This window comes from Toxotes jaculatrix, chromosome 4 (assembly GCF_017976425.1).
Source record: "Toxotes jaculatrix isolate fToxJac2 chromosome 4, fToxJac2.pri, whole genome shotgun sequence".
NCBI lineage: Eukaryota > Metazoa > Chordata > Actinopteri > Toxotidae > Toxotes > Toxotes jaculatrix.
The window spans coordinates 21,365,282-21,379,110 of NC_054397.1; the positions used below are offsets into that span (position 1 = coordinate 21,365,282).

At 40.9% G+C, this 13,829-nt stretch overlaps 1 protein-coding gene across 2 annotated transcripts; it reads right to left on the reverse strand.

Moving 5' to 3' along the window:
* Window positions 1–379: 379 nt before the first annotated feature.
* On the reverse strand, window positions 380–13,559 carry pld5 (phospholipase D family, member 5). Of its 2 annotated transcripts, XM_041036545.1 has the most exons (11): window positions 13,537–13,559; window positions 13,096–13,278; window positions 6,128–6,264; window positions 5,315–5,498; window positions 4,966–5,074; window positions 4,319–4,446; window positions 2,868–3,065; window positions 1,962–2,113; window positions 1,589–1,754; window positions 1,365–1,455; window positions 380–1,090 (listed from the first exon to the last, which is right to left on the reverse strand). In XM_041036545.1, the coding sequence occupies exons 2-11, from the start codon at window positions 13,252–13,254 to the stop codon at window positions 828–830; spliced, it is 1,587 nt and encodes a 528-aa protein (XP_040892479.1). In that variant the 5' UTR covers window positions 13,255–13,278; window positions 13,537–13,559; the 3' UTR covers window positions 380–827. The 2 variants fall into 2 exon arrangements, with proteins under 2 accessions (XP_040892479.1, XP_040892480.1); XM_041036546.1 differs by lacking the exons at window positions 13,096–13,278; window positions 13,537–13,559 and adding an exon at window positions 8,632–8,664.
* Between the last annotated feature and the right edge of the window lie 270 nt (window positions 13,560–13,829).

Below are 13,829 nucleotides of genomic sequence, written 5' to 3' on the forward strand. Positions count from 1 at the left end.
ACAGCGGTTGAACAGAGGTGCATTAGTCAATGTTAATTTAATTATGTAGAGCAGGAATTAAGAAGAAGAAAGTATTAATATCTGTTGAGAAGCACCTGACCTAGTTTTGTTGGAATTTGCACGTAAATGTTGGTCCCTCTATGATTCTATGCTTCCCAGCACAGTGATGAGAAAATAAACAATTAGGCAAAAAGGTAAATTTTATAAAGACAGATGAAAGCTTTCAATCAGATGATAAACAGCTGTTGTATCTTTAAAGTTACTGCATAACCCTGTGTGCATGTCTCATTCAAGAAATTCAATCATTATAAGTGCAGGCAATATGATGTAACATCAAAACCCCTTAATGCTCTGCAAATCCAAAAGCATTAAAAAGTTTATAAAATACAGATTAAAACTGTAAACAAAAACAGTGCGTTATCAATAAATACTAAATGTGATTTGTTTTGGTGAGTTTGATGGGATATTTCTATGGATTTCACATACTGAGTCTATTTTATTTTATCATATTGCTTGTCCTAGTATATCGTTTGTATTTGAATAGTGCTTTCAATATTCATGCAACAGTACATGCTGATATGATATATAACAGTCTACATTTAATTAAGTAGTTAGATGTTACTGTAACTTGCAGCTGTTACTGAGTCAAAATGTTACTTCAGCGTTTCCTTTGGTGATTGTACGTGAATCTATTAAATCAATGTTACAAAATTAAAGTCAAGTCTTAATAGTGTAGGTCTACATTCTTATATTGTGTTCATGTTTGTAAAATCTAGTTCTAGTATTCAGGCTTACAAGGCTTTAGGGTTTAGAAAGACATTCTGTGCTTAGAATAATAAAGGGCTGTTCCACTCATTTTCCTCCTTAGGTGCCTTATGAATTTCTGCTTGCTGCGGTTTTCTGTATTTGCCCTGTTGGTCTTTGCTTCCTTGTAGGCTCTTTGCGTAACGTGACCTCCAGTCTCTTTCAAAAGCAGCCTTGACATGGTCCAGGATTGTAACTCCGCTGTCTTTAAGACTACTTGTCTCCTTGATCACCAGCCCAACTCCCGCATTAATGGCAAAGTCACTACCAACCCAGTCATGGTTCCCTGTGGACAAAAAGCAAACCTCAGACATTGTGTCTACCAGGTATTATTGAAAGACAAAAATGGCTCAATCATCTCATTTAAGAAAGCTAAACAGTGTATTTCCCAACATGTCAAACTATTCCTTTAAGAAAAGTAGATGGTTTAAAACTAGTATTCACAATGTAATTAAAACCTAATGAAATACCTTGAAAACATGCTATGTAAAAAAACAAACAAACATTAAAACTGATTTAAATTCAAACTGGATTGGTTGCAAACACAACACATTGCCTACCTATGTAGACAGCATTGTCGGTCACCATGTACTTGTTGTGGTTGAGTCCATGTTGAACGTCGTCCTTGTGCTCTCTGTAACTGAAAAACCTCTGCAAAAAATTTTCATTGAACAACATAAGTATATAAAAATACCACAACAATTTAATATTTGTATAATAAACTGAGAAGAATATCCAGTTAACCACAACTACTAAACTACCAGTCTAGTTAAAATTCACATACCACCTCTAGCGAACAGTTGTGCAGGTGCACGCAGAGTGACTTGAGGGAGGTGACAAAGTTAAAGGTGAGGGGGTGAGTCTTCTTCCAGAAGCTTATCAGTAGGCGAACTTTGACTCCTCTCAGCACCACAGCCTCTCTGATCACTTCATCAATGGGTGACCAATACCTTTTGATGAAACAATCATTGTGCTTAGCAATCTAAAGGACCCATACACATTCAATGACCTCCTCAATTTCAAATCACTGGAATATGGGCAGATTACATTTTTGCCTCCATAGACAAACAACAAAAATGCAATCGGTACTGTTGCAAGGCACACATATGAAAGTCAAAGTTCCTTCACATACAGTGTTTTGATGTCAGAGTCTGTACCTTGTGACTGAGGTTCCTCTGAAACTCCTGCTCACCAGAGGGAGATAGTCTGTCACAGATATGAAGATAAATTTCTTGGCACTCTGGATGACTTGATAAATGGCATCGACATTACTGGTGCGATCTTTCGGGCAGAAGAGGTCAGGAGAGGTCTGGAGAGAGGATACATCACAGAGACAAGTCTGTGGCCAAAATTGTGTAAAGATCACAAAAAAAAAAAAAAACTTAAAGGTTTAGATAGTGGACAAAAATATTATTTAGACAGCTTTTAATATTCTGTTTGCTTCAATTTAAGGAACAAGAAACTGAAACAGTATTTGTTATTTTACTCCTCACTGAAATATGTCCCACTGAAAGTGATAACATCAGAGGCAGTGTTTAACTTTCCAAAATGTCTAAAACTTCCAGCGTAACATTTTGAGAAAGGGCAGGAAAAACAACAAAGCACATTTCCACAGCCATGTATCATCACTAGAAGAGGTGAAGCACAAGAGCAGGTTGGAGTTGCCAGCAGCCAATGACAGTGTGGCTCCATTAGTTCCTATAGGATGATAAATGCCCTAAATGCAACTGGTAAGCATCATGTCGCTTAGAGGGTAGCAAGATTCATTACTGTCAAATTAGGTTGAGGTACAGAGATATTCAGGCCCAAGATGCTCCTCAGCGTGATATTAACATGATTAATCACCCACTGTGTGCATCTGTTATTAGTTGGTAATGAAACTTTTATTAAGATGTTCACCATCTAATGCAGAGGCAGGAAATTGTTGCCTTAAGAGGAATATAAATCAGTCCTAGAAATTACAGCAGAAATTACAGGTATAACCTCTAGTCTGTGCATTTTGTAGAGTCAGTTTTTGTGTTGGCATGCAGTAAACACTGTAACATGACAAAGTCGTTCCTCACAGACACATAAGCAGTGGCATCGGTAGCATTGAGCTGCAGCTCCAGGGCGTCATCCTTTCCATAGAGGGCTGTAACTCTCTTTGACCAGATGGAGGGGATGTAGTCCCTCTCATGGAGCTGCCAGTAAAATGAAAAGACTCGGTGGAAGTCCAGAGCCAGACAGCTGCAGTTATACACCACCACCCCCAATTCTTTCCTCTGTGGGGTGTCAGAAAGGAGCACACAGGAAGAGGTGATGCAGCAGAAAAGTTGCAGTCTTGAGTGTATGCTTAGCATGGTAAATATTATACATTCTAGTTGAGAGTTTTAGCATGTTAGCACATGCTAATTAGAGCTAAACACAACAGCTGAGGCTGATGGAATTGTTAGTTATGCAGGTATGGAAATGGAATTAGCTAATGGCTGAGTCCGGTACATCTTTTCTCTTTGTATAAGATAACACATTTGTCTACACGGCCCCTGACAAATAAATGCAATAAACTGAATAGATTTCAGTGGACAAACTGAAATTCTGACTTGATGATGATGATGATGCTGAATGGACAGTGTGGGGATCAAGCAAAGCAATGGTCTTTATCCTCTGGGCACCATGCATCTATGTTCCAAATTTCATGGCAATTTATCCAACAGTCAAATTGAGACATTTCAGTCTGGACCAAAGTGGTGGAGCAGTGACCAACCACAGAGCCACTAGCATGGCTAAAAACAGCAAAAAGACAATCATTCTAAATATATTCTCGCCTGGTCATTAACTACACAGCACAAAGTTGTTGTGTTTATTCTGATTTAGTGATAAAGGAAGAACACAGAGGTTTCAGTCTACCGTATTACAATGAAGGGGGAATTTCTGGCGATTTCTGCCTTGCTTCCTTTTTGTCTCTCCTCTTTCCAGCCTGCCTGTGATTTGCTCTCTACATGTATAAATGTTCACACACATTCATACATGTGTCCATTCCCTTCTTCCCTCTGGTTCTTTAGTTAATTACACTCAACAGTAGTTCTACCTCTAGCCAGCACTGAAGCATGAAAAGTGCCAGGTAATCACTTCAAGTTACAGTATGCTAATGCTCCCTGGTTCCTCATACATAGTGAATTACATACTAAATGTAAAGTGAAATGCTACTTGTCTTCCTGACCCACCTCAGACAGCAATCTTAAATCATCCCTGATGCCCATTAAGAGATGCTGAAGATGCTGCACAGAAAGGTACAGGTGTACAGTGGAGCTAATCTAGACTGTGTGTTATGTTTTAGGTCCCCGTGGAGTGCAAAGGTTATCATTTAATTAAATGTGTGTCTGTCTGTCTTTTATTTCCAAGAGACCAAAAGATACTGTAGCCATCTTGAGGTTGGAAATGAACTGCAGACCTGACCACAGCTGACTGCAGAGGCTCATCTATCCTCGGCTCTGATTTTACCCTGCATGCTCATGCTGTTGATGCTCGTTGTTACCTTGGACAGCGACCTCCAGTCCATATCAGCGCTCCCGATGTAAATGTGCTTCCGATCCACTATCATGAATGAGGAATGGAGTCCTCCTCTGGTAAGAGCTGTCATATTGACAAAATGAACCTCTGCATCTAGACAGCGTGAGAAACAGAGACTGGTGAGAGTGTGAAAAAGTAGAAAGAATAAGACAGGGAGAATCGTGGAAGTCTGCCAATCGGCCTTGGACTGTCTCATGGACAAGCGGGCAAAGTGGGCAGTCAGCCTGAGAAGCAAAGGCTTTGACAGAAAACCAGTCAGGTACATTTGCACATTCATGATTTTTGACCTTGATTGTGCAGTCTTTGGCAGACGTGAAGGTTGTATGATATGTGCTGTGGAGCTGCTGGATGAGGCTGCATGGCGTTAATGAGCCCGCATCTGTTTTCCTTGCTGCATGCAATATGTACAGTATTGTGCTGCTGGAATATAACAGGCTACAAAAAGATTTAGCAATCTTGTCACAAAATACAGGAACATCTTTTCTAAAATAAGGTTTGTGCACAGGAAATGTTGTTAGGTGGATGGTGTTAGGGGATTTAAGTCTTCATTCTGGTTTGCTACAGTGGCATAACAAACTGCTTTTATAAAATAAAAATATGACAGCCACTCACTGTGTGCTGCCAAGGTCTTCAGTTCAGCAGAGTTAGTCAGACCGCTGGCAATCTTCAGTTTAACCCCACGAGATTTCAGGCTGAGCAGTCTCTGGAACAACAGCTGACCCTAAGGAGGAGAGTGATGTTCTGTATTACTGTAGTTGAGCATTTGAGCAGCGTTTCCAGATGTCTCTTAAAAGGGCAATGCTTATATCTCAGCAGGGCTAACCTCATTAAGAGACGACATACAGATTTACTTGAAAATAATTGCATTTCCTCTCACAGGACACTTGGGAAATGCAGTCAGTTCATGTTCTTCAGGAATGTAGGGGGATATATATTCAGACTGTCTGCCATGACTGTGTACCTGTTTGGCAGTGCTTGGCGTTGTTTCCAGGTCCCAGGAGTTTAGGTCCCAGACAGGCGACACCACCTCAACTGAGTGCTTTGCCTGGTCCAAAAGTATGTGAAAGCCGACAGAGAGAGGGAGGTGGGGTCTGCCATCCGTGGAGAGAGAGAGGTCGTCTGGAATATTCTCCACAAGCACGATGCTGTAGAGTAACCCGTGTTCATGTGAGTGCATTTGAGCCTTAAAGGAGAGTTCCACCTATTTTGCACATCAAAGTCTGTTTACAGATCTAAGGAATTACTACTGCACATTTGAAAAATGTTGTAGAACTTTTTTTGGCTACAGAGGCAGCAAATCTTATAAACCGCCTCAAGTGATGTCAGTTGAGACTAGTGATGCCAGGCTATATTAGCCGCTACAAGCATTAACACATGAATCTCCAACTGAACCATCAACTGTCAGACTGCATCATGGGTAATGTAGGTACCAGATTTTGACAAAGAAGAATGTGGAATAAAAAAACACAACATCTGTGGTTCTGAGTCTGACAATGTCACAGGAGTGCAATGCTGAATCAGTGAAGTACTCTTTAAGAGAGTACAAAATATGGTGCACAAAACGCTGTGTAGTCATCAAGGAGCCAATAACTAATACAATTAAGAAGGTCTGGAAAAACTCTGACATGACGACTATGTAGCATTAATGATAAAACACTCAAGAACAGAGTTAGAGAAACTAAATTCATGGATCCTGTTGATGTATTCATAGATAGGTTACACTATATATGAATACAACCCCCTTTTTTTTTACCACTCTTGTGGAACATCTTACCGGCAGTTCCTGCTGCAGTTCTCCTCTGTGATACCGTCCTCATCGTCCCCCCAGATGTCCACTGATGAGAAGATCAGCACCAGCAGCACAGCACAGCAGCAGAGAAGGGCAAAGATGGCAATGCACTTCTGCTGGGTCTGGAAGATGATTGAAATGGACACAAACACACACACACACTCATAAAAGACAGATGTCATTTGTGAGTGGTGCGTATTCAGCAGCACTGTAGAGTTGGACTCTTCCTGTGTAGTTAAACTGCAGGTTAACACCTTAAAGTGATGACACTGGCAGCTGGTTTGGGGTGGTGTACAAAAGGAAATTACTGGTCTTTAGATGCTAATGTCCTCAGTCAATTTCATTGATTAGAAGTTAGGATTCATGATCAATACAACAACAACTGCACGTCTTCTTTAGACACTGGAAACCTTTGATTTGACAACCAGGCTGCTGAGGAATTCAATGCTCTGGAGCCAAAAATCCCCCCACATTCACAAATCCCACTTTATGCCACAGAACAGAGGACAAGTGGAGTGGAACGCTCTCCAGCTGAAGGCAAATTGATACACACTAAAGCCTAACTATAAGAAATATTGGAAAGCTCTGGTTTATGCTTTTCTTTACACTGCCTGCTCTGTTGTTCAAGCAAATCCCAGCTGAAAGAAATTTTATGACCTCTGTGCCAGGATGGATACACCCAGTGGTGCATATATGACACGCAATATTAAAGGCTATTTTTGAGTGCATGAATGTGTGTGTGGTATATGGTATATACTTGTTGTAATAAGGGTGGAGTGACAGTTAGTGTGGTCAGAGGTTATAATGCAGCAGCCCTGATCTAGCCTGAGGAGTCTTGATTTTCACTGTTTTAAAAGTGCAGTTAGGCACTTCTGTTTCGCTTACGACGACAGATTTTCACCATCTCATTCCCTGGCCTGTTTAACTTTGTTGGTTTTGTGAGCCGTCAACACCGCATTACATATTCTCTTTTGTTGTGTTCGATCAATCAAATGAAATGCACCCCGCTGATGAATTTGGTGGTGTAAGCACTAGTTTCTCTCAGAAAGATGACTCCCAGCTACAATTTTCATGAAATTTTTACCATTAAACAAAATAAAAAGCTGATTGAGCACCACACAGAAAAAGAGGGGGGTTGGAGGATGTTTGTCGACTCCGTCCTCCACTCTTCCCTACGATGTCTCAGTCAATGAGGCTGAAAGACTGGTGCCAGTCGAATGCACCTTACACCCCCCTGCTGTCCACTGAGACCAGCGAGCTCTTCATTACATTTAGCAGAGTCAAGGACCATGCTTGACTTGTGGATGTGTACATGGCCGCAAGGAAATAAAACCTCGACATGACTGACAGTGTGAGACAGATCAGTCGACCTACATCACACAAGCCACTGATGCAGCAAGATACAATATTTCCTTCCCTTCAAAATCACAATAACACATTTTGGTGCACACATAAAAATAACCTGACATAGTTAGCACTTAATTTGTAGCTGAGACAATTAGGTGATTAGTTCATGGAAAGACGTTTAGTCAGCAACCGTGTTGATAAGTCTGGAAGTTTTTCTTGATAAAGCCAAACTGACAAACATTAACTGATTATTTCTTTTCTCTGTCTCAACTCATTGTAAATTTTGTCTTTGGTCTTTGAACTGCTGATTGGACAAAATAAGAGATTTGAAGGCGTCCCCTTGGGCTCTGGGAAATTGGCAGAGTTATTTTTTTCACTATTTTATAGACTAAGAGGTTACTCGAAAATTACCTGGCAAGAGTTTCGATAATCAGCATAATTGTCTAAGTCTTTGATCAAGCCAAACTAACAAACATTTGCTGGTTTGAGCTCTTCAAATTAGAAATGTTCATTTTCCATTTTATATAAAAGTAAATTGAATATGTGATGATTTTGTACTGTTGCTTGGACAAAACAAGCAATCTGAAGATGTCCCCTTTTACTCTGGGAAAATTTTCTGACATTTTATAGACAAAAGATTAAACCAAAATTGACAACAGTATCATTGATAATCAATAGAATTGTCTAACTCAGGCGAAAATGCTAAACACCACTCGGTTCCTGCTCCTTAAATGTGAGAATTTTTTTATTTGCCTGTCTTTTAATTACATGAATATCTTTTTGAAGTTGACAAAGTAAGCAGTTTGAATGTGTCTCATTGGAATAGTGGATATTGAAACAGTCATTTTTTTATAGCCTTTTTTTTTTTTTTTTTACATTTTAGTGATAGTGAACAGAAGAAAAAAATCAGTAAATGAATGGATTATTATCTGTGTTTTCACTGAATAACTGAAGGACAGTCTTAAGACATTCATTGAATTCATTTAAGGCTTCATCCCAATCAATCAGTGAAACAAAGTTGAAACAAAGCCAGCAAGAAAAGCCTAAAGCAAACATGCACTACAGGTCCACTAACACAGAAGGTGAGATAATTATCATATGAAATGAATGCAGAGTGAAGCAAGTGTAGTTGTAAACATCACCTTCACGGGCTCCTGCGTGGCTGGTCCCGCCATGAGAGCAGCACTTCAAGCTTCTCTGACAGGTGGGGAACAGCAGCTCAGTCACACATCTTCTAATCTGTCTCTGCCTTCCTCAGCCACCCCTCACTACCCTGCAAGCCTGTCTGATGTCTTCACTGTCTGCCACTATCTTCATCTTGCTGGTTCCTCACTGTCCCGGGAGGTATGTGTGTGCACCTCAGCTCCTGGTCCATCCCCTGTCCTGACGTGGTTCTTTCTGTGTTTGTGTGAGCTGTGTGTGTGTGTGCTGCTCACTCTCTGCTTCTCAGTAGAGGAGGTGAGAGATGGAGAAAGACCAACCCCTCTCGTTCAAATGGCCAATACAGAGCTGCAGCTCAGAGCCCCACCAACACCCCCCTCCTCTTCTCCCTCTGTATCTTCCTGTTTTATCTGCTTTGTGAACAAAACTCATTTGGAAGAAAGCAGTAGGTCTTGGCTTAGAGAGGAGGGATGCTGAAACATGCCATTGGTGATCCACTGTGTGTGACAGCTCCAGCAAAACTCTCAAATTGTTCTGCTCTCTGTATGTACACACACACACACAGCGCATGGACACAGTTCTGCCAAGAAAAGACAAAGGAATTTAAAATAGCCCTATAGCTCCCATTAATATTAAGGGATAATCAATGTTAATACGTATTAACATCTAATCCTAAATAACAGATGAACTGATGACATATCTGTAAGTCAGCAGTACTGTCTGCTTTAGCTCCCACTGTGTTTAAATCATTGTTATAAATGTGCGTTTCAGTAATGCACCAGATTCTCGTGCACTCATTGATATTTCACTTCTGCTGTTTACAGCTTCAAATCAAAAGCTTTGCCTCCTCCGATTGCACAGAAGTACATTAAAGGGCCTTGGTGAGTTAAAATGAAATATGCAAATACTTTCATACCTTCAATACTTCCACCCTTTTATTCGCCTCCAACCCTTCTCTCATAGATGAATAGAGTGTCGCCTAATAGCAGAAAACAACATATGCTGCTGACTGCAGGCAAGTTGTGGCTGTGTTTATGAGTCCAGAGTTGTACTGGGGGCTTTTATAAGGACCTAATGGGGGAAGAGAGAAAAATGGGTGAATAGTAGGACTCACTAGGCAGAACAAACACAACAGGCAGCAGGCTGCTATATTATGTCAAAAAAAAAAAAAAAAAAAAGTTTGTTAGATGATAAAGATGTTATTCTTAGCCACACTAGTGGTACAGATATATGTGGATTTAAGTGAATTATCTTCATTCGAAGGATTGCCATTAAATTTGGTACATTAAATTCCCTAAGGAAGAACTGTTATAACTAAAAAAAAAAAGTAATTAATAACGTTGCTATTTTAATTTCACAGTGAAAAGATCCCAGTCTGATTCAATATCTTAATCTATCTCATCTAAATAATCATAAACAAACTACGAATATTATCAGTGAAACAGCTGATGACTGGATATGGTAATTCCCAAAGTGTATGAGATCACAGTGATAGTGTGTTGGTTAATTATAAAACTTGTGGAGCTCTGTGTGAGATGCCAGGGGGATACTGGTAGCAGTGAATCAAAGTCATAGCAGTGAAACCTGCTGTGTCTGTCTGGGTCGGGTGCCCTCTGCCCGTCACCCTGTCTGTGAGAGAAAAAAAAACCCACAGAGACAAAGGGGACAGAAATGTTTGAGTCACTTCCCAGGAGAGGTGAATGTTCCTAAAGCTGCACATACGGGGTCACACAAACACACTTTCACACAGGGAGAGGAACAAAGTGACAAACAGGACTGGGTTCTGACGATCTGATGATCATCAGCACAGAACTTCAGCTGAGACACAACCACAGGTCAGTTTTTAAGCTGAGCAACAACATGAACAAGATCCTCAGTTCATGTTGAGTGACGGTCATGCCGGGAAACTGTTGACATAAACAATTTGCCAACTGCACAGTCACTGCAATGATGCAACACTGAATATTAATGCAATGCCAACCAGTTCATTTCCTTTTCCCTTATGTTAAACAGCTTTAGAATCTCTCTTTGCTCTGTATGTTTGTCAAACGGTGCTGACTGCAGGCGAGCAGGTCAGAGGTGACAGCAGCTGTTATAGTCCATCCCCACTCCCCTGTGGCTCTTTGGACGGAGACATCATTGTCTCATAACCTACAGCACAGTTCTCCAACACAAGAGACCAATTATAAACAGTCCTCATTTTTAAGAGCTACACTGCAAGGCACATTCAGACTTTACACACAAATTAACCAAATCATTATAAACCAGTAGATCTGCACCAGGCTTGAATGCACTGTGTGCGTGTGTGTGTGTGTGTGTGTGTATGTGTGTGTGTGTGTGTGTGTGTGTGTGTGTGTGTGTGTGTGTGCGCGCGTTTCAGATGCATTTCGATGACGATACAGTTGAAATATACTCTGAAATGCTGTTGAAACAATTGTTCTGTGCAAACAAAAGCATCTCAAAAACTTTCATTTTTCAACCCTTTTAGGTCAGTTTTAGACAGCGAAGATGTTTTTGACCTGCACACTATCCTCACTGGCACACATTTGTCATGATTCAGCACGACATTCCATTGCTGAATTATGCCGTCCTCTCCTCCCCGCCTCGATGTAGGTGTTTCACCTTCACACCAAAAGATCAACAGCAGGTTTCCATTCGAGAACAGGATGCCTTTTTTTTTTTTTTTCTGCCATAACGTCATTGTCAGGGTGATATGTGCTGAATGAAGGCTGACTGGGTGCAACGCCATTGGAGACAGCTGGGCTACACGCCAAAGCAACTGTGGAAGGGGTGCAGATAGGGATCCAGCAGTGAAAAAACGATCCTGTTAGGCTGTCTCGTTAAGAAAGCTCCATCAGTGAGCAAAGCACTGGAGCTACTAGTTCAGCCTCTAGAACCACCAGGTCACATGGTTAAAAGAGAAAACCACAGCAAATAATAGAGATTGTTTTTCATTACTAAGAACTTCCTAGATAGGGGGAAAAAAACAAGGAAAAAAGGCTTGAAAGTCTTCAGTGGTTCAAATTATTGAAAATCTGTCCCCCTTTCCTTTTTTAATGTAACAGGAGTTAAAAGTGGGCAACGAGGGAGAAATGAGAGGGAATGGGTTTCCTACATTCTGCTGTTTATATGCTGTTCAAACACATGATGGAGGAAGGTATGTATGTTTGAAAGATGGAAAAAAGAAAACACAACTCAGCGAATGCATACATTCACCACTCCTGCATAGTCTTCTAACTGTATTAGCTAACTGTATTGTTGTATTAGCTGAAAACAAAACGTAAAAGGAAAATCAAATTTGTATCTAATTTACTGATGAGAGCTATGACTGTTGGAGAACACCTGAGTCCTGCCTGGGAACTAGGGCTTTGTACAAGGACGAACAGTGCAAAGTTTTAAAATGAGCCAGATTTATGAAAGTTACAATATATATAGAAAAGTAAAATGATATTAAATCTTGTGGGAATGGACACATGATATGTCAGTTTGGTTATAATTGCCAGGGCATTTAAGAGTTATGGCAGTTCCTGTCAAACAGATCTCACCTAGAAAAATTTGATAATCAATTATGGGAAAACTGTATGGCATAGCATTTCAAAAAATCTAAGTACAAAGCTTTATCAGGCTCATTCATAAATATGATGTTACACGTTGATTTAAACATGGTTAAAGACGGTTTAAAACCTCGATTCAAAATGGTGGAACCTGTTTTCAGGCAGATGTGTCTAATTTCTGCTTTGACTTGCTTTGGTAGTGGGTAAAGAAGAGCATTTCCAGATTCAGTTAAAGGAGAAATATTACTCTGAAGCTCAAGAAAATAATTGATCTGTAACCAAAATAATAATGTCCATACATATAAGACATCTGCACTGTTAAAATGGACAGGCTTACAGGTTTCCAAAACACACGGACATTCAGAAATTAAAGCATACAAATAACAAAATAATATAAATAATAAATAAATAAATAATAATAAAAGAAACTGTTCAGTTCTGGTACTTAACATTGCAGGATCCTTGGTTTGCATCTTTTTTGTGTTAGTGCGAGTGTACTGGGTGTGTGGCAGCAGTGTAAAAAAAAAAAGTGGTAATCAATTCTCATTGGAGGCTCCAGAGCTCAGCCACACACTTATCCAGCAGCAATTCTCCTGTGCTGAGGCTGATGCACCACAGGCATGCAGAATGAATGGGTTTCCAGTGGATGAAACTGATGCCTCTCCTGGGCTCACAGTCTGCCATACTGGACAAAGTGGCTGGTAGGTTGTGTATAGTTTTATACACTTAAGTTACTGCTGGATATACTTTTAAAATAATTATGTCGGCTCATTCTAATGAGTGGCTGACCCTTTCCAAGTTTTAACTTCACCTCTTCACTTTCCAAAAACCAGATGTACAGCTAAATAAATCACGACATGATGTTTGAGAGACAGTTGACAGTCGGCTCACCTGTTCGAGCTTGTCTTTGCGTCGGAGGAAGATGGATGCAGAGTAGCCCTGCTGTTGGACAGCACTGTAGCTGCTGCTTTTCATCTGGGACACACAGGGCAGGAACGCTGGGGGAGCCTCGTCTTGCCCCCTCGACCTTGGAACATCTGACAGTTCCATTGATGACCCGTGTGCTGCTGTCTGCTGGGTCACAGAACACAAACTGATGCACACACACACCCACAGACTTACAGCCAGGCACACACAGAGATGCTGTCACTTGTGTCTTCCCTCTTTTCTTTTCTATCTATCATTCAGTAGCTGAATCAGCCACTGCTGGTCTCTGTGCCATCTGAGATGCAGCATGCACCCTGACTGTTTGTGGCCAGAGCACCAGTGCGTCCTTACACTCCTACACACTTGTTGGGGAGGGTGTGTGTATGTGTCTTTGTGTGTGCGTACATAGTACAGTCTCCCAGGCGGGATGGGAGGGGCAGGCTATGGGCTTCTGTAGGCATCTGGACAGGGCGGACGTGCAACAGGAGCTGCCGCACTGGACAAGACTGAGAGAAGCAGACAGGGAAGGAGAGTAATCTGATTGAGAAAAGTGTGAGGAGACAATCAGACATGAAGACACGTACACACTCTCACACACACAACTATATGAAATCTAATTTCTTCCATTTGCACCTCACATACAGAATACTGATACGCAGAGGCACACTATCCTGAGCTACAGTAGCTTCACCTCAAGA